We start from the raw sequence: 19,785 nt of genomic DNA, 5'->3' as shown, positions 1-19,785 counted from the left end.
AAGTGGATGTGTGAAGGGGGAGGAGCACATGTGCATCTGTGAGAGAAATTGAGTGTCTGAGAAATTGAGGGCGTTTCAGCATCTGTGATATGTGACATAGTAATGTGTCAGTGCAGCGTGGGGGTGTTTATTTGTCCAAAAATGTGAAAGTCAGTTTGTGGTTTGTGAGCCCGGTGGTTAGTTGTTTCTCAGCTTCACAATGCATGTGTAAGTCTGTGGAGAGTCAACTAGGCAGGTTTCAGCCATAATCACTCATAGGGATCATAAAGCTGGAAAATGTTGCCTTTTGGAACACATGTGGCATGAACTCTTGCTTAAAATATGCCCTATTTTGGTCCTGGAAGGCACAAAGCAAATCTGAACATATAAGGATTTGTACAAGTTGTTCTCAGGTTGATAACTTCGATTTTTCTTCTAATTGTTATTTCACACACTTGTCAATAATGTTTTGCAGTGTGCACTTTCTCATTCACCTGGTCAAATGTCAGTCATTCAGCAGTTTCCCTGCTTCAGAAAGACATCGAGCCTCCAAGTGTGTCCCCATCTGGACTACTGGCATTCTGTGAGTACACTACAGAAGAAAACACACACAGCCCACCAACGCCTCTTTAGCTAGGTTAGCACTAGGTAGAAGCGCCCAAGTAAGTAAAAAACTCATAAGTCTATCACCAAACAATAAGGAACGGTACTGCAAAGGTGACAATAAACAATAAACAAACTTCCAACAGAAGGAATCAGACAACCTTGCAAAACATCTAGCAGAGGACAGATACCCCATATGATGGCAAATGCTGAAATGATAGCCAACTATGACATGGCACACACCAATACAAAACAACACATTGGACAGAATGCCTAAGACATACTACTATGGTGCTCACCAGCACCCACCACCTTTGCCAAACACTCGCTACACAGCACTTTTCAAGGACACGTATAATTTGACTTCCTCAAACAAAACGCTTTGCTCCCTAATGTCTCATGCGCACAAGGCATCAAAGGCATATAGATGGCAAAGCACAGCCAACTCAAAACCACGTGCCCCACACCAACACACATTTTAGAGCCATTCAGATAAGGTTAGGTTAATTGCACTACACTATCATGTGGATATTTTCACATTGTAAATTCCTATGTGGTCTGTCAAGCAAAGCTAAAGAACGCTTTACTTTGGTCTACCAAAAGACAATTGGGATGGTAAATAATTAGATTGCGAGTAAAATACTCTGTACTCTTCTTAAATATAGCAGAAGAAGTGCTGCCATTTTAAACAAAAAAAGGTGTAGGCAGTTCTAAAATACTTCTAAAGTAATTTCTCATGGCATGTGTTGTTATATGGTTGTATTTCAAAAGGGAGGAAATTGCTTTTGCCGAGTTTTTAATGATTTTACCAGGCCTCCACATAAAAATATCAGCCATGTGGGTAAAATATCAGCCATGTTGGCGTGCTGGCTATCCTAACTAAGCACGTGAGCTCCAGAAGTCTTTTCATTCCTCCGATTTGAAAGGAGGACTTCTCAGAGCCCAACTTAGAAAATCTTCTCCATTACCCATGGTTTAATTGACTGTGTGTTATACTGCCTTGTGTTTTTACGAACTGAGCGAAAGAAGGAGAGACTTCCAGGGAGGGAGACGGCTTCTGGATACTCACTGCCCACCATCAGGAAGGTCCAGGCCCATGAGACGGTCGTGTGGCTGCAGCACCGCGGTGTAGGCAGCAAAATTGGCAGGGGAGCCAGAGTAGGGCTGCACATTCACTCCCCACTTGGCAGGATCCAGGCTGAAGGCATCCAGTGCCCGCTGCTGGCACAGCAACTCAATCTGGTCCACCACCTCTGCCCCACCATAGTACCTAGGGATAAAGAGAAATAAAGAGAGGTCAATAACTCAATGATACAGGAACAGCATCATGTGCCACGCAGCTATGTCAATCTTACCAGGACTTGCTCATGTCACAAATTTCCTTATGACAATACCAGTCTAGATTAATGAAAACAAAACGTAAAACCTACAGCGATAAGGAGCTGTGTAGCATTATTTCCAAAAGGCTAAGCAAGGAGTAGCATTGCAGGCTTCGCCATTCCCTTATAAGCCAGGATAATGGTAGGTTTTAAAACGGCCCACTGTGTACAAGCAACCTGCAAAGCTGAAAACGTTGCTGCGGCTGCTTCTCAAATATTACCTATGAAGATGCAAATACAACAACGACCACAGATCTACACTGTTTTTGTAGAACCCTCGGCCACTAGCGCTGAAATCTCAGATGTCACAATGCCTGTTATTTCACAGCTTGCTCTAACGTCAAGTAAAGCACCTGAGAAACACACGCAGTCATAAAAAACAGCCTAGAGATGCAGGTCTTACATTTAGTCTTGCAACTGTTTTTAATAACATCAATTAAGATACTGATCACACTGCAGCAGTGACTGAAAACCACATTAAGTCACAATGCTTAATAGGATGGACCACAATGCGGCCCTAATGTAATTACCAATGACTGAGATTAATTCAAGCATTCTACCCATCATCTTTTTGCTTTCCTCAGTGCAATGCCTTAAGTGCACACACGTGGCCCGATTCAATCTATATTTTACTGACGAGGACTTAATAGGCAGAAAAAAGTCTAAAGTTTGTTTGTGTTGACTTCTACAGCAGACCTCGTCTAGCAATTTGAGCTGGCCTATTCACACTAGAGCAGGAACAAGGAAGATTTGCACACAACCTGTCTCTCTAGAGAGGCATAGTGGGCAAAAACACCATGTCGTGGAATAAAGCACAAGTAAGTACCAGTGACTCAGAATAATTCAAGCATTCCACTCTTCCCCTTTATGTCTTCCTCAGTGCAATGGTTGTCATGTCAATCACTCTCTATTGTATTGCAATTGCTCCACAATGGGGATGTTAATTTCATAGGGGGATCATGTTTTGTCTGAGATGGGCATCTTTTAATCATATATCACAATCCTTTTTAATTGTAAGCAGGCGGTGGTATCTTGACAACTTCAACCTGCTGTCCGGGCCAAGACACTTGTGCAGGATACTTCCAGATAGTAAAAAGTACAGAAATAGAAATAAGAAGAGAAGGGTATAATTGTCACACAAGCTTAAGATAACTAGCAATTTTAACTTTCACTTTTCCTAGTTACAGTACCTGTAGGGCACCTCCTGTGCATCAAGTGTAATAGGGAACAACATTGAGAATTTTTGTTAGGAAAATACTATCAAAATTAAATCAATAGGGGGAAAGTATTCTAAGATGAATATGTAGCACTGAAGGTATATTATAGCTACTAAGCAGGATGAAATATAGTATACTCAAGCCACCTGTTCATACATTTCACACATTCTGTATGGTCCTGCCGTCTACCTGCCAACTCAAATGGCTCACAACATAATGACCCTGAATAGGAGTTAGAAAACCCTTCAGGGCTTGCGCACTGGGGAGATAGATGTATAAATTGGCAATGTATTATACTCCTTCCCTATTCAAAGGGCAGTAAAAGCGCAGATTCAGATAAGTGCTTTCTGCAGGAGGCCTGGACCAACTGTTAACTAGTAGGAGATTTTTCTCTGAAATTCGGGGGTCTGAACAGGGAAGTTAGCGTCGCAAAATGTGTGGCCAGGAAAGGAAGTGTGTCACTTCGGCATAAAACTGGGAGTGAGGAACGTGAACATTTTATTAGTACTATCTAGGGTTCTCACTGCAACAAACTTACTGGTTTGCCCTTGAAGATGTCCCGCTTGATCCACTTCAAAAAGAGGATGCATCTTAAAAAGAAACACTACCAGCCATCATAGTAGGAAGCTGTTTCTAGCTCTGACCTCAAGTTCTGCAGTCCAGATTTTTGCTCCATGACTGGTGGTGCAGAACTCCTGCTGACCCACAGGGATAACATGAGACAAAGCCTTACCAGACCATTGTGGCTTTCTGGGCCGAATGATGTGGAACCAGCCAGAATTGGGAGTTTCCTATGGCTGTAGTTGCAGATTTAGGAGAAACCACCATTAGGTAGGATTAGGCTGACTGGAGTATAAAAAGGCACACTTTAAGATTTGAAGACGTCTTTGACAGATCCTACCAATTCTTGAAGAAACACTATGGACACTGTGGAACGCTAATACTGTGACAACCTCCCAAGCATCTTAAAAAAAAAGATGAGGCATATCCTACTTGAAGCTTTTTGATCAAACATTTGAGCCTACCTCAGGACAGATTTCTTACTGTATCTCATCCCATGAATCCCTAGATACCTGTGGCTATCAGGCTTACCCTACTGAAGATTTACAATATCCAAAAACCGTTTCTATACCCAAACGTAAAAACATTCAGCGTGCCAAACCACTAACTTCTATTCAACCATGTTCAATTGTGGGAAAGCCACAGAGGGTGTCTAAGTGCAAGAGAACCTCACTAGAGGACACTCATTTATATTTTATTTTGAATTTTCCATTTTACATGACACACCATTTTAGAAAGCTTCCCCATAGAGACATTTTTGTTTTCTTTATCACTTTTGATTCCAAACCCATTTTTTTTCTTTATTTGTGTGACATGTCTCTCTTTAAACTTATCTTTGTAAGCAACCTACATTAGTCTATTGAAGTATTTTTTCTCAAATGTCTTGTTTGTTTGGTTGTTGCACAGATTCCATAACACACACTCTCTCTTGCTAAAGACAGACATGATGTGCCGTTTGACCTAATCTAACTGGGGTGAACCAGACATTCGTCACAAACTTTGTGGGTCATGCTGCTTGGACTTTCTGTAAGTGCAGTCACAGCTGACCAAGATTGAGGCCTCTCCCCTCTATCTATAGTCTTTACAGACCTATTCCTCAAACTGTGCAGTCAGATTTGAAATATATATTTTTTTGAACACTATTGATTGTTTACATTGGCTCACATATTTTAGGCAGTGAGATGTAGGCCACGAGGGTCACCAAAGGTCATTATAACGCACCAGAACAGTCTAGCTGGTAACAGCATATTAACAACATAAAACAAATACAGAAGAACAAGTAGTGAGTAAAGTGTACATGCAAAAAGGTTCAGGTGATTGAATATGGAATAGTTGAAAACAAGATGGAGGTGTCAAAGCATGGCAAAAGGTGCTCAGGACGGTTAACCTGTGACAGGGTCAAAAATGGTGTTGCAATGCTTGAAGAAACACTATGGAGATTGTGGAAAGCTAATACTGTGACAACCTGCCAAGCATCTTCAAAAAAGATGAGGCACATCCTACTTGAAGCTCTTTGGTCAAACATTTGAGGCTACTGCAAGACAGATTTCTTACTGTATCTCATCCCATGAGCCTGTGGGGATTGATTTGTGGGGTTTCAAAGCAAGCAGGGGTTACTGGGCTCCAACTGTGTGAATTAGAGTATTTTACCTCTGGCATCCCAAGTCCTCATAACTACTGGACTCAAATTCGACCACTAAACACCCATATAGGACTTCACACACAAAGTAACGGGGTAGAGCAGTACAAGGCTTACTCAGGGAGGATGTGTGGGCTACAAGCCCATAAATCAGCAGAGACTATATGAGCACTCACAATACTACCACAAAAGCCATAGTTTTACTTTAAAAAGAAAAGGTATGGGGGCATGGCCAAGATGGCGGACAGGTGAGACGTGGATTACAGTCTCTCCATCCCCACCACCTCACAGCCACTGATAGCGCCCTGGAGAACTGCTCCAGAAAGAATATCCGCATCCGGGGAGTCCCTACAGCCACAGACTTAGAATCCAACGTATAGGCCCTCTTCAGCTTCTTTTTTGGGGGCGATGGCGCTGGAAACCATGAAACTTGATTGTCTCCACAGACTGGGCCTGCTGTGCCAAACCCTGAGCTCCCCTGCTGACATCTTAGTATGCGCGCACGACTTTGTCCTAAAAGAACAGATCCTCTGCAGGGCCCGGGAGCTTCATCCCCCTCCGCTTCTGAGATCATACAGCTTTACTGTACCAGGACCTCACCTCCATTACCCTCCAGAAACTGACAGGCTTCCGACCTGTTACCGCTCACTTATGGTACGCTGGGATCTCCTACTCATGAGGTTACCCCTTCTGAATCATCTTCCTCCACAATGGTAAACTTTACTAGCTGCGGTACCTGAGGGAGGCCTACAAGGTGCTTGCCGTAATGGAACCTGAGAAGGTGGTGGCCACAACAAAGCTTCTTTAACAGGGTCCCACGAAATATCGCTGCAAGCAAAAATCCCCTAAGCCTTCAGCTGTGCTTCCACTGGACCCGGCGCTATGGCGTTGGAGCGGGAGGCAGTCTTGGACCCACTGGCTGGTGATCCTGAACACGAAGCTACACCTTGAACGGTCCTTCTCACTTGACGACTGTATACAGGCAGGCAGGGCAGATGGGGGTGGGGATGTGGAGTGAACAACTGGAAAACAGTTTTAACTCACCCTTGCATCTAAGATGGAGCTCTATCCAGGTTAACGGAGACACTTGGCTCCCCTGACCCAATGGGGCTTGCTCTTATTTTATTGACTCTGACATAGCCTATGGCTTGTTTCATTAGTTGATTTGGCTATGTTGGTTTAGTCTGACTGGGGTGTTTGTTAATATCCTCTCCCTGTGATACACTTTGCTCTTTTGGGCAGCAAATGGGCGTCCAATTTGTGGCTGACTGGGCCAAATTGAGATAAGACACTGCCTAAAGTGGTCCTCATATGTCCTTAGATTCTAATCCTTGGATCCATGGATCTGAAAGTCCTCAGCCTTAATGTAAGGGGACTTAACAATCCCTCCAAGCACTTGGTCGTTATTTCCCTTCTGGGGCGCTCTGGGGCAGATATATGCCTCCTACAGGAAACTCATTTGCTCCTGAAAGATGTGCATAGAATGCACTCCAGTCGTTTCCCCCGACAGCTTTGGTCAACTGGTCCGTCCGAGAAGGGTGGGGTGGCCATCCTTTTGTCGCAGAGGTTTATAGCGGAAATCCTATCGACCAAGGCAGAAGTACGGGCCGTCTGCTAGCTATACAGAACACTAGGTACCCCCAAGATGACTTTAGTGAATGTCTACACACCAAACGAACACCAAGAAACATTCTTGACATCCTCCCTAGCACCGATACTGCAGATGCTGGATGCAACTATATTAATAGGAGGTGACTAACTTAGTCATGGAATCGAACTTCGGCGGATCCGGGAAACTGTTCGGTCAGACGGGGGACCTCTCCACTACAGGGCTTCAATGGCTCGCTGACTGTGGCCTACACAATGTGTGGTGCGGTCTTCATCCTACGACTACACCTTTTATTCAGCCAAGCATAAAACGTAAGCGCTAATTGATTACTTTTTAGTCAACTTCACCCTCTCGGGATCAACTGCTGATGCCCCCATCACATCACTGTCACTGTCGGAACACTCTCCAATGCACCTGTTGCTATGGCTCCCCACGAACCAAGCGACGACCCCATTCTGGTGGCTAAGGAATAACCTTCTACACTCCCAGGCCAGCGTCACCTCTCTTAAAAAGTAGTAACGTCATACCTACAAACTAACGACATGGGGCGGACACTGCTTGCCTCGGTTTGGGAAGCCCTTAAATTGGTAATTAGAGGCAAATATCAGCAGAAGACAACCATCCGAAGGAGAAAAAAGTGGCCCTAGAAAAGAGGTGGCAGATTTGGAGTCTGCCCACAAATGAACTGGTGCCCAGACGGTTGGAGGGACTTGCAAAGGGCCCGACTCCTCATGCGCCTTGAACAAGACTGGGCCGAGTACGCGATACTGCACCTTAAGCTCAAATGTTACCTATGCAAAAACCGCAGGGGAAGCATGCTTGCACATCGATTCCGAAGGCAGACCAATGCCGGGGTAGTTAAAACGATTCGTACCAGCCCATCCACAACTGAGTCAGCGGCGGATGCCACAGAGGCGTTCTGGGCCTTCTATAGCACACTGTGCATTTAAGCAGATGCTCTTGGTGGTGACAACTCGACATACCTTGAGAATACTGCCCTCACTCCAATACCTGATGCTGAGGTTACAGCATTAGACAACCACATCTGTATAAAGGAGGTCGTCTCCACCACTGCCCGCCTGAAACCAATGAAGGCTTCTGGCCCTGTTGGCTTCACCGCCCAGTTCTATAAAACCTTATGCTACGAATTGGCACCACTGCTTATCCGGCTCTACAACTAATTCGCTGACACAGGCTCTATTACGGATACCATGCGGGAGGCCACCATTTCCGTGATAGCAAAGCCTGGCAAAGACCCTACTTTGTGCTGGTCTTACCGCCCAATTTTTTTGTTAAATCTAGATGCTAGTATTTTAGCATCACATCTCAACCCCTTAATGCCCAGACTAATCGATACCAACCAAGCCAGTTTTATATCTACCCGACAGGCAGGTGAGAATACTAAACGTACACTTCACCTGATCGACAACAGTCACAAAAGGAAGTGCTTTTACTATCTATTGACGCGGAAAAAGCATTTGACCGTGTACAGTACACGTTTTAACTTTTCGCCACACTCCGGCGATTCAACCTTGGGACTTGCTTCTGTATATGGGTTGAGAGTATATATGGAACCCCAAGAGCGGCTGTCAAAGTCAACGGCACACTGTCACAACCATTACTGATCCAGAGGGGTATGCGACAAGGCTGCCTCCTCTCCTATTTGCGCTCCATATGGAGCCTCTAGCTCAGTCACGGCTTGCTCCGCAGTAAAGGGGCGGCACGTGGCGGGGGGGAGGGGGGGGGCAAGAACACAAACATTTCATTTTACGAAAAAATTAATGAATACTTACCTGCTCTGCTGCCGTGCTACTCCTCTCCTCTGGTCACTGCAGGCAGGCACAAGCTCCCAGACTTCCCTGCGGCCAATCCTAATGCTTGCATTAGGATTTGCCTGAGCACCAAGCCAGGGCGCTCCCAGGCACAATGGGAGCCTGTGCGAGCCCTCTCAAGCCCAGCAACACAGTGGCGGATTGGAGGGAGCACAGTGTGCATGTGTGTTTGGGTGGCCCAAAAAGGCCAGTCAAGCACACTTGCGTACTGAGTCCCAGTCATTCCCCATGGCCCTGCCCCTTTAACAACTAAACAGTAATAACAGAGTTTATTGTCATTTCGTTGTTAAAGAATTGCAGCGGCTGCTGCTCGGGCGTGGGGTGGGGATGAGGCTCCTCCACCATAGTAGAGGAGTCGCTGGTGCTCTAGGGCAGCAGATAAGGAGTAACCTCAATATTCTAGGCATTCCGTTTGATGGTACACAGAACCAGATTAGCCTGCTTGACAATGTCATTCTCTCTATTACGGATACCCTAAAATCCCTCCCAGGCCTCAATGAAGAGCTAGCTCTGTGTCTTTGGAGAAGTGGCCAGGTTCAAAACCAACATCCAAAAATCACAAATCCTTAACCTAACAATATCCCCTGCCCTTGAAACGACTCTACATCTACGTACCCACTTCATTGGGCACCAGACTCTCTACCCTACTTGGGCATTATGCTAGTGCGCTATGCCCACAAGACAGCAACTGTAAACTACGCCAACCTCCTTTTCACAGACGCGAAGGGACCTGAACGTATGGAGCAGTCTTCAACTGTCCTGGACTATTCAGATAGCCGCAGTAAAGACAACTATACTACCTCGTATCCTCTACATATTCCAGACCCTCCCCCTCTACCTACCACCAAACACATTAAAGGGGTTGCACACGGCCATTAAGTTCATACGGGACAGTAAAAAACTGTGTCTACCTAAACATCAGTTGACCCACCTCAATGTACAGGGAGGACTAGCGGTTCCTCAGATATTGAGATATTATCCAGCAGCCCAACCTCCGTTACATGGTCGTGTGGAACCGCAAAATGACGGAGAAACACTGGACCTTCATGGACTAATCTGTCGCGGGCTCCCACATTTGGAAGGAGATTTGGCTACTACGATGACATAGAGCTCGTGGCTTCTACTCTTCACCTATTACAGGCACAACATTGCGCGTCTGGGTCGCTGTAGCACTAAAGCCCGGGCTTATGACCTTTCCCTCGCCCATGACTCCGTTCATAGCTAATCTCGACTTTATCTCTGGCTTATACCTTCAAAACTTTACACGATGGTGCAAGGCTGGGTGTTAACCTGGGCTTCCTATTTGATGTAAATGGGTTTACTTCCTCTTACCAACTCAAAGCCGACTACTGCTATTGGAGTCGACAATGATCAGTACCTTCAGCTGCACCACTGGGCATCGGGACATGTAACTGGGGGGAGGGGGCATTTGAGCAGTGAAATATTCTTAAAACTGACAACCGCCACCTGGTTTTTGACCTGTACAAATTACTGGGTGGGAATCTACACCCACCCAAGACCCAAAGCCAGCTGAGGTGGAAAGCAGAGTTGGGCAGACCCCTCTCTGACAGAGGTTGGGCGATATACACTCTAGAGTGCACCACACAGCACTGTATCACCGGAACTGGGACTGCCTAGAAGATCACCTCCTTTTGGTATCTTACCCCATGGCTCACAAATCTCCGGAATGCTGGAGGGGCTGTGGAAACACTGGCACCCTACTGCACTTGCTTTGGCACTGCCCCAAGCTCTGCTGCTTTTGGGACCAAGTACTTGACAACATAGCGCCTTCGAGACCACCGTACCATAGTTCACAGCCTACACTATAATGGGGCTCCCTAACGTCTTGACATATTCCCTACGCTCGCATAAAGGGCTACTGATGGCTGTGGCTCTAAGTGCCGCACACCAGCTCATACTATCACGCTGGGGCACAGCTCAGATCCCTGACCATACCTAATGGCTACACAGACTTTGGTTTGTTCCGGCATGAAGAAACTGTCTCTAGCTGCAGACACGGACCCTGCTAGGTACACAGACCTATGGGCCCCCTTTATAAAGCTCCTCTCACAGGAATTGAGGGAACAGACCTGCCCTTCCTATGTTAGTGTTCTGCGCTTGATTGCTGGTGCACAAGGAGGTGCAGACTAAGGGGTCAGGGAATAAAGAGCACTAAACTGGGCAGCTTACTACCACTCTCCATATGCTAGTCGCTGGTTTAATCGCACACAGGGAAGAATGGGGGATGGCTTCTGTGTTTCTATTTCCATGTTTAGTACCTTGATATAAGCCTATCCATCGCCACGGCCCTAGGGTTGAATACATATGAAAAATAACATGAGCGTAAACGAACAACAATCAATGTATTGCAGGCTTTATAAATTAAACAGGCCTCTCATTTTTTTTTGTAATCAGTATGCAACTTCTTATGGACTTAAAAACACACTTTCTTAATAAAGCACCCTCTGCCCAGATGCTAAGGCTGCTTTTCACAAAGCCCAGTTATAAAGTTGCAGCTCTGGCATAATGCCACATTCTGTCCCCAGTGGAAACAGTGTCCAGGCGAAACAACTCTACCACGCCTGGTTATGAACGGCCCAGTAATTGATGCAATACGTATAGCACCTGATAGAAATAGGTCTTTGTTGAGACTGAGTTTATCAGGTGTGATTAATACCTCAGAATTACGAGTTATGTGGGGAATAGCACGCAGATTTTGGTGCTTACCACCAGTGCTTGAAGTGGAAAAATGGAAGTGCAGGCACTCTGAACCAGAGTACCTGCTTCTTTATGAGAAGTGCAGGTACTCTCCCTCTCAAAATAAAAAAAGTGCCGGTACTCAGTACCGGCCCATTTAAAGCACTGCTTACCACACGAAAACCCAAACTTGGGTCAATACTGGGCACCCCTTCCCCACCCCGATAAATGTTGGCAGGTTTGACCAGTCAGTATTTATCCCAAAACTGATAACTGTGATATGTGCGGTAACTACTATTACCGTATATATCACAGTTATAAGCTATCATTGTGAGCGGCCTGCTTGATTGCGATGTGTGTGGTAACTATCGTTACTGCACATATCGCAATAAGACGGCCTGCTTGCAATGAGGGCCTAGGAATGACCCAAGCTCACTTGAGAAAGGGACTGCCACTGTGATCCTGCCAATCATTTTGTGATCTGCACTCTTTCTTCCTGCTATGCCATCCAGAAAGCAATAAAAAAAACACAGCACTGGATTTGTATTTTAAAAAATATATATCATAAATATTTCAGTAGCTCTCGAGCTTTTAATGCTAGTTTTGCGGGTCTAGCTAATTTAAGGAGAGGAGTGTAATAATTTGGTTGCAAGGCAGCCGCTTGTAAATCAGTAAAAGAGGCAGGTGCTGCCTGCTGTTCGGGGGTGTCTGTGCTCGCAGTTGGATTCCAAGGTCCTTCCAACTTCAAGTTTTCCAAATGAACAAACTATGATCCTAGGAAAATCATACTATCGCCCAGTGCATTAGTTGACTCATGAGACAAATGAGTAGACCTTAAAAACGAGATGGTCCCAGACTCATCTAAAACGAAAAGTTTCCGATTTAAAACCCTACTTCGTCATTACCACAATAGCTTTAGCTCCAAATGTCTTGACTGCCCAACTGCCAAGGAGGAGTGCGTGCAGATGCATTTGGAAATCAAATGATAGCGCTGCTCAAACATTGTCATTGTAAAAAGCCCCGGGGAACGGAGTATAAATTATTTTTTCCTACCTTTTTGAGGTTATGAAGACAGGGAATGAGCTATTGAGAATGAAAACGCAGTTGACAGTCTGTGGCACGAAGCGGATTGGCTTGATTTTCCTGAGGGGCGCACAGCTGCCTCCCAAGCGCTAAAGGTCCCCGCAGCGCAACACGATCACACTGCCGACAGAAGGACGACGCAGATTATGAAGGCAGGCACCCCTGCCTCGGGTGACGGGGCCTGTCAAAGATTCTGATGCCTGACATGTTGAAAAAAAGGGTGGCGTGGAGACGGAGGCACTGGAGATGCGAGGAATGGTTATGGACACCTACAACGGCCATTTTATTCAAACATTCCCTTTCCCATCAAAACAAGGGATCCCAGCAATACCATCATGACAGAAAAGGAGGAGCCCAGCAGGAAACTGTATTGAACCAAACGCGAGTGACAGCAGAGCACAGGGCTCCACTACCAATTTTGTCCCTTATCGAGAAAGGAGAGAGTGGACAGGAACTTTATTTTCAGAACCTCACCTTGTAAAATTTCTATCCCTATTTTCCCCACAGCTGCCTATTCGGCCTCCTCCCCTTTCCTTTTGCCACAAGAAAGCAGGTTTTGGTATACACTTGCAAATTAGCCTCAGAGGTTACTTTTTAACGCTCAGGCAGTACATTCTTTATTTCCAAACTACCCAAGAAGGGGGTAACCTCCTTGGAGCTGTTCGCCAAAGTGGTAACTGTCCACCCTGTCCACTTTTCACCACTTTTCCATTTGCAGCTATGTATGAATTCATTTTGCGATTATCAACCCTGCTAATATCAACATCACAGGGGTTGGACCAATCCCTTTTTGCTCGCTGGAAAAGCACTTCCTGCTGGTGAAATAGATTTCGCAATCCATCCTGAATGTGGATTAGGAGGGGGCGTGGAAGTGGCACTGCCTCCTAACAGCAGGTTGCAATGCCCTGCATCATGGGTTATTTATTTTTATTTTTGCGTTTTATATAGTGCAGACTCGACCCGAAGGTGTCGGAGCGCTTTACATTAGCGCCATTTACACGTTACACAAGGACACATTCATTTTTTGGTAGGCACCGGGAGATTAAATGATTTGCTCAGAATCACAGGATGTTGAGCCGAGACTCGAGCATGATTCCCCAGCTACAAAGTTGGCAACTCTCCCGTTACGCTTCATCCTCTCCCCTAATTCTGCACCTGTATCGAACAGTTCAGAAGAGGTGGTAACTTATTCACAAAGGAGAATATATCACCTTGGCACATCTCCCCAGTTGTGAACGCTCTTGCGTGATCTCAGGGGGAGCAGGCAAGGGTCACCTGGACGGACGACTGCCTGTTCCCCCCAGGGAAAATTCATAGGGGACATTTTTTATGTTTTTAAAACAATACTGGTTCACTTAAGGAACGCTGGATATTTAAAAAAACAACTTCTGGGAACGAAAACACAACAGTATCAACCCACATAATCACTAATTTTTAGACAATTTATTTTCCAACCACCCTACGACTTGGAGGTTGCAGTGCAAAATCAAAAGCAGGTTGCAAAAAGTCAGTGCGAAATTTGCATCCATATTTGCAACCAGTCTCTTAGTACACTGACCGTTAATGAAGTACCAGTATTTTCAAAGAACTGAAGGGCTGACAGAAGCAATTCTGTGCTTTCTTTGGTTAAAAAAACACTTATAGACTCTACCTCATTACTAAAAATGTGCTACCAAGTACCAAAAATACCGCCATTGATTGATTTTTAAGCTCAACTTTGCAATATGATTAATAAATATTAAAGCTACAACTTTTTAGAAATCTAATAGCGATGGATTTAAAACGTGTACTATTTAGTGACTTAACAAAAACATAATCACACTTACCAAGTTATATTTTTAATGCACCGAAAAAAATGATTCACTTCAACAAGAGGTTGATAGAGAAACATGAACTTTCTAATTGTGTATAGCTGCCCAAAGCAATCTCTGCAGTCCTTAATTGCATACAGACATGTATGTGTTCATTGTTTCATCACTAAGTTAATATATTTCAAAAGTAAGTAGATTCGTTAGGAATAGTCTTTAAACCGTTCCATACTGATGATGGTGGGGTGCCATGCTCAGCTATGGTGGGCGTGTACTGAGGACCGGACAATCCAGTCCTTGCACCCTCCCACGGGGGAAGTTCTGGTGCTCCCCACGTGGGATGCCCCTTTAACGCTCCCCACCAGAGATGGAAGCGTTTCTGCTGCCACCCCAACCCTCGCCATCTGATGCCAGCATGCACAAGGCACATCGTCATCAGAAGTTGCCTGGGACGCGCTGGAAGCCATTTGCTTCCAGCGCCTCCAGGAGAGGACATATTTAAGTTAAGTCTTTCTCCAGGGGTAGAGGGTTTTAGGGGCCATACAGACACAGAGGGAAAGGAACAAGTTTTTCCTTTTCTTCAGGTCTTTATGTACTGGATTCCTGCTCCACAATCGCGGTAGGAGGCGCGATCGTGGAGGAGGAATCCAGACCACTGGACCACCAGGGGTTTGTTTCCCTTGTTTGGGGAGCGACCCCTAAGTCAAGGGTTGCTCCCCTGGTGCAAAAATTATCCAATTTTTTTTTTTTTTTTTGCCAAACTCCCCTGGGGAATGGGCAATACCCACTAGATGCCAGATATTATTTATTTTGCACAACTGCTGGGAGCGACTCCTTTGGCAAGGCTCACTCCCCTTAGGAGTATATTTTGTAGTAATGTAGCAGTTTGTGTAGTTGCATATGTTTGTTAAGAAAAAGTGTATTGTACTGTTTACTCCAAATGAGTATCACTGCCCTACATGAATGCATTTTTTGTAAATGGTGTAATGATAGCAGCATACTTAGCTTCTGTTTGTGTATGAAATTCTCCTTGCATGTGTGCACAATGTGTAATGTGTTGTCTTGTGTGTAATTTTCTCTTGTTTTTCCTTTTAGTGGGATATCGTTGGTGCCTGCTGTGTGTGCAGAGTAGGCGCAGGGGATCCAGAGTCTAGCTGTCTCTGGCAAGCGAGTGGTAGTATTTTTGAGCATATAGTTCTGTGTGCTTTGTATTGATTTAATTTTCCTTCTAGATTTATGCCTAGTTTTGCTTTCTGTTTTTGATAAAGCCCCCTTTTGTTTAGTACTTATTTGACACAGTGTTGATTATTGTTGACTTATTTGTTGTGTTACTTTCATTAGTAAAGATTACGGGTAGCTGCAGGATGATCACTTAGCAGGTTGCTGGTTTGCATTTCAAATCTTCCTCTGTCCATGGTTCTGAGACTGACTCTGCATCCGAGGCAGAGGAGGAACTCCAAGATTCTGGTAGTGAATTTTCTGTCCAAGAGGAATCATCTGATGATGAAGCCACTCTCAGTGTGGAGGAAGTGCCTCTTTTAGAGGAGTTCACTGTCATGCTGATAATGCAGCAGAAGGCATCTGGATTGCGGCCTGGGCTTCCCGTTTGAAGTGCTGAACCCTGGGTTGCCCCACACATGGTGCAGCCTGTGTTGCCTACTTTTACTGGTGTCACAGAGTGTAGAATGAATACTGAAAACTTTTTGCCTATAAATTTCTTTCAGTTGTTTAAGGGCGATGTATTTTTGGATGAGACTGTTGACCAGACTAATTTGTATGCTGAACTGTATTTGAGGGATCGAAGTGCCAGACCTAAGTCCCACTCTAGAGTGAGCTGGTGGACTCCTTCAACTCATCCAGATTTGTGGAAGTTCCTGGGTTTAACTTTTTTGATGGGCTTGATAAGGAAGCCTTCACAGTCTTCATATTGGTCTCTAGTCAATTGATGGCAACGGCTATATTTCCTGCAACCATGAGTCGTGATCGGTGTCTGCTTCTGCTTCAGAAGCTTCAATTTGTTGATAATTCTTTAGCATTGCCACAAGATCATCCTGATTGTGACCATCTCTTCAAGATTCGGTAGTCCTTGAACACTTTGTAAATCGCTTTTCAGAGATCTATATTCTAGGGAAAGAAATAGCTGTGGATGAGTCTTCGGGTCCTGTTCAAGGGCAGTTTGGTTTTTAAGCAGTACACTCCTAGCAAGTTGGCATGTTATGGAATTAAGATATATATGGTGTTTGGAAGTAGTACTGGATAGGTCTATAATTTCAGGGAGACCAGTGGTTGGGATTGCACTATTGACCCTCTTGGGTATACGTCCACTTTTGAAGTCAGTGAGAAAATTGTGTGGGACCTTGGTAGAGATTTTTTTAACAAAGGGCACCATTTATACATATATAACTTCTACATTGGTGTGCACTGTTCAAGGAATTGATCTAAGTGGATACTGTTACATGTCCGCTCTAACCGTAAAATTTACCCTAAAGAGCTTGTTTGTAAAAAAAAAAAAAAAAAAAAAAAAAAAAAAAAAAAAAAACTTCTGAGGGGACAGAGCAGTGCCTTATGTAGTGATGAACTTGTAGGGACATTTTCCGACAGGAGAGATGTCTACATGCTGACTACAACTCATGTTTAAAGTACTTCACCTGTGACTACTTGGGGTCAGGCTGCTGAAGTGCACAAACCTGTGTGCATTTTAGACTACATTAAGCTTGTGGGTGGTCTAGATAGATGGTTGTCCATTTGTTTCATTTGGCAATCTTCAATGCTTTTGCTGTATTCAAGGATTGTTCTCCAGATTCACAGGTGATTTTTGTTTATTTTCAGCAGTCTGTGATAGTCAGCCCTTGTTGTAGTGGAGCAGGCAAGTGTTCCTAGAGTTTGAGTGGTGGAGGATGTGGCTAGATTGAAATATCTGGTAGCTTCTGATACTAGCATTACCATTAAACAGGCTGATAAAGGTGGTGCAATAGTAATCATGAACTCCACTGACTACAGACAAGAATGTCTACGCCTACTTAGCGACTCTACTTACTATGCCCAGATAAGAAGTGATCCTACTACTAGATTAAAGAAACAGATCAGAGTTCTTATTGAAGAAGCCAAGAATAATTTATGGATATCATTAAAAGAGGCTGAATTTTTGGACACACCCCATCCACGTGTTCCATACTTTTATTGCCTACCTAAGATTCACAAGGGTATTACACCACCACCTGGACGCCCGATAGTTTCAGGAATTGGTTCTGTCTTAGAACCTCTTTCAACGTTTTGTGATCACTTCCTACAACCATTAGTGAGGAACTCTTCCACCTATCTAAAAGACACAAAAGATGTCCTCAATCTAATTGAGACCATAAATGATTCAGGAACGGTTCAAGGAATCATCACATTGGATGTAGAAGCACTTTACACCAATATCCCTCAAGAAGCGACTTTAGCAGTCATTGAATCAGCTCTACGAGAAAAATCCGATTCCTTGACCTCTCCGGTTTCCTTCATTATGCACTGTGCTAGACTGGCCTTGACAGAAAATTATTTTCAGTTTGAGGACCAGTTTTATCATCAGATCCGAGGGACTTCAATGGGAAGTACTTTTGCCCCTAGTCTTGCCTGTTTATACATGTATGACTTTGAAAAAAAGTTTATCCTTTCCTCTTTGAATGTTTACCAGGACAACATAAAGTTATGGCGTCGCTATATCGATGATATTCTTATCATCTGGCAAGGTCCTCTGTCCATGACTGATCATTTCACAACATGGATTAATACACTTGATCCTTTCTTGAAATTTACATCTACTGTTTCTGCCACACAGTTACCCTTTTTAGACCTAATGATTTCAATTGATAATGGTATACTGACCACGACAGTTTATCATAAACCTACTGATCGAAACTCACTTTTGTTATATGCAAGTCATCACCCAAAAGCCCTACGGGATAACCTTCCGGTGGGACAATTTCTACGACTCAAGCGGAACTGCAGTTCGTCCCTTGAATTTAACCATCAGGCTGACTCACTCCAAGAAAAACTCTTGGAACGATATTACCCTTCGAGAATAATTAATCAAGCACGGAAAAGGGCGAAGAATAATAACAGGGAAGCACTATTAATGACTATCGACAAGAATCCTCAGACCAGGATAACGTGCGTCTCTACTTTCACACCTTTATCCAATTCTATCAAGAAATTGATTAACAAACGTTGGCCTATTTTGACTAGTATAGGTAATGACATTCCTAAACCTCTTTTTGCTTTCAAACGTACGTCCAATATTAAGGATATGGTTATACATACCCGTCCACAGCCCAAGCTTGATATTCAAAGACAGAAAACATTATGGGACCTACCGCCTGTTACGGGCCACCACCCTTGTGGTAATTGCAACGTCTGTACTCTAACTAAACATTTCACATCCATAGTTCTAAATCCCATAGGGACTTGGCATCTCAATAAACACACTAACTGCAACACTAAAAATTGTATCTATATGATCACATGCCCCTGTGATTTACGTTATATTGGCATGACATCAAGACCAGTAAAAATCCGCATTAACGAACACAGGAGTAATATTCGTTGCAATAGAATTACTACCAAACTCAGTGAACATTTTTTGGAGGCAAAACACACACCAGATGATATGTGGTGGGTAGTAATAGAGGCACCTAAAAACCACTCGTTTGACACTAGCCATCTTTTCAGAATAGAACAAAGATGGATTTTCAAACTAGGTACCTATATATATGGTCTGAACGATGACATACCTTGGACTTCACTGACCTGACTTGACTTTTATGCAGACATATTGGTTGTTCATTTCTCGATTGGTTACTGGAATAAATTTCATACACATATTTCTTGGTATATAATGTGGTATTGTTTACCCTGAGAATACCTTTAAATGAATTTTGTCCCATTATGAGCAACTGTACCCTTGCCAAGGAATAATAAGTTTGGCTCCAGATCTGATAACTATATACTGACGCACACTCTAATGGCTTGAAAACCTTTAATTTTATACATTTTCCACTTAGTTACCTTGTAGATCTGTGGAAATGCACTCTTGTTTGAAGGAGACACACATCCCCCGTTGTCTACCTCCGATTGAGGAGGAGAGATGTGTATTATTATTTGGGCAGAGCGTGAGCAGGACACATCGGTGATCTAACTAGGACTGAATTTGTTAGTCCTTCGTTAGTCTTCACTTGGGGTTTCGGGAGTCCTTTCTCCCTCTCCATGATTCGAGACGCGCGGAACCCGTGGAAACACAGTTACTTCCGGGTCCGCGGCGTCCCTTTAAGCTCCGACGGCGCTCGCTCTGTACTTGTGCGAGACGCCGTTTGCGGAGGGTAGGTCCACAGCTACGGACC

The 19,785-nt window shown here is 44.3% G+C and overlaps 1 protein-coding gene across 1 annotated transcript in view; it reads right to left on the bottom strand.

The window, feature by feature from the left end:
- The window catches only part of SHMT2 (serine hydroxymethyltransferase 2), a 141,705-nt gene that overhangs the window by 45,590 nt on the left and 76,330 nt on the right, over positions 1 to 19,785 (bottom strand). The window contains exon 4 of the mRNA XM_069230785.1: positions 1,652 to 1,852. Coding sequence (XP_069086886.1) covers positions 1,652 to 1,852 — 201 coding nt within the window. The remainder of the gene's footprint in view (positions 1 to 1,651; positions 1,853 to 19,785) is intronic.

Source organism: Pleurodeles waltl, chromosome 4_2 (genome assembly GCF_031143425.1).
Source record: "Pleurodeles waltl isolate 20211129_DDA chromosome 4_2, aPleWal1.hap1.20221129, whole genome shotgun sequence".
Lineage (NCBI taxonomy): Eukaryota > Metazoa > Chordata > Amphibia > Caudata > Salamandridae > Pleurodeles > Pleurodeles waltl.
The sequence above is the reverse complement of the archived record's forward strand: the minus strand, read 5'-3'. Positions and strand labels throughout refer to the sequence as shown.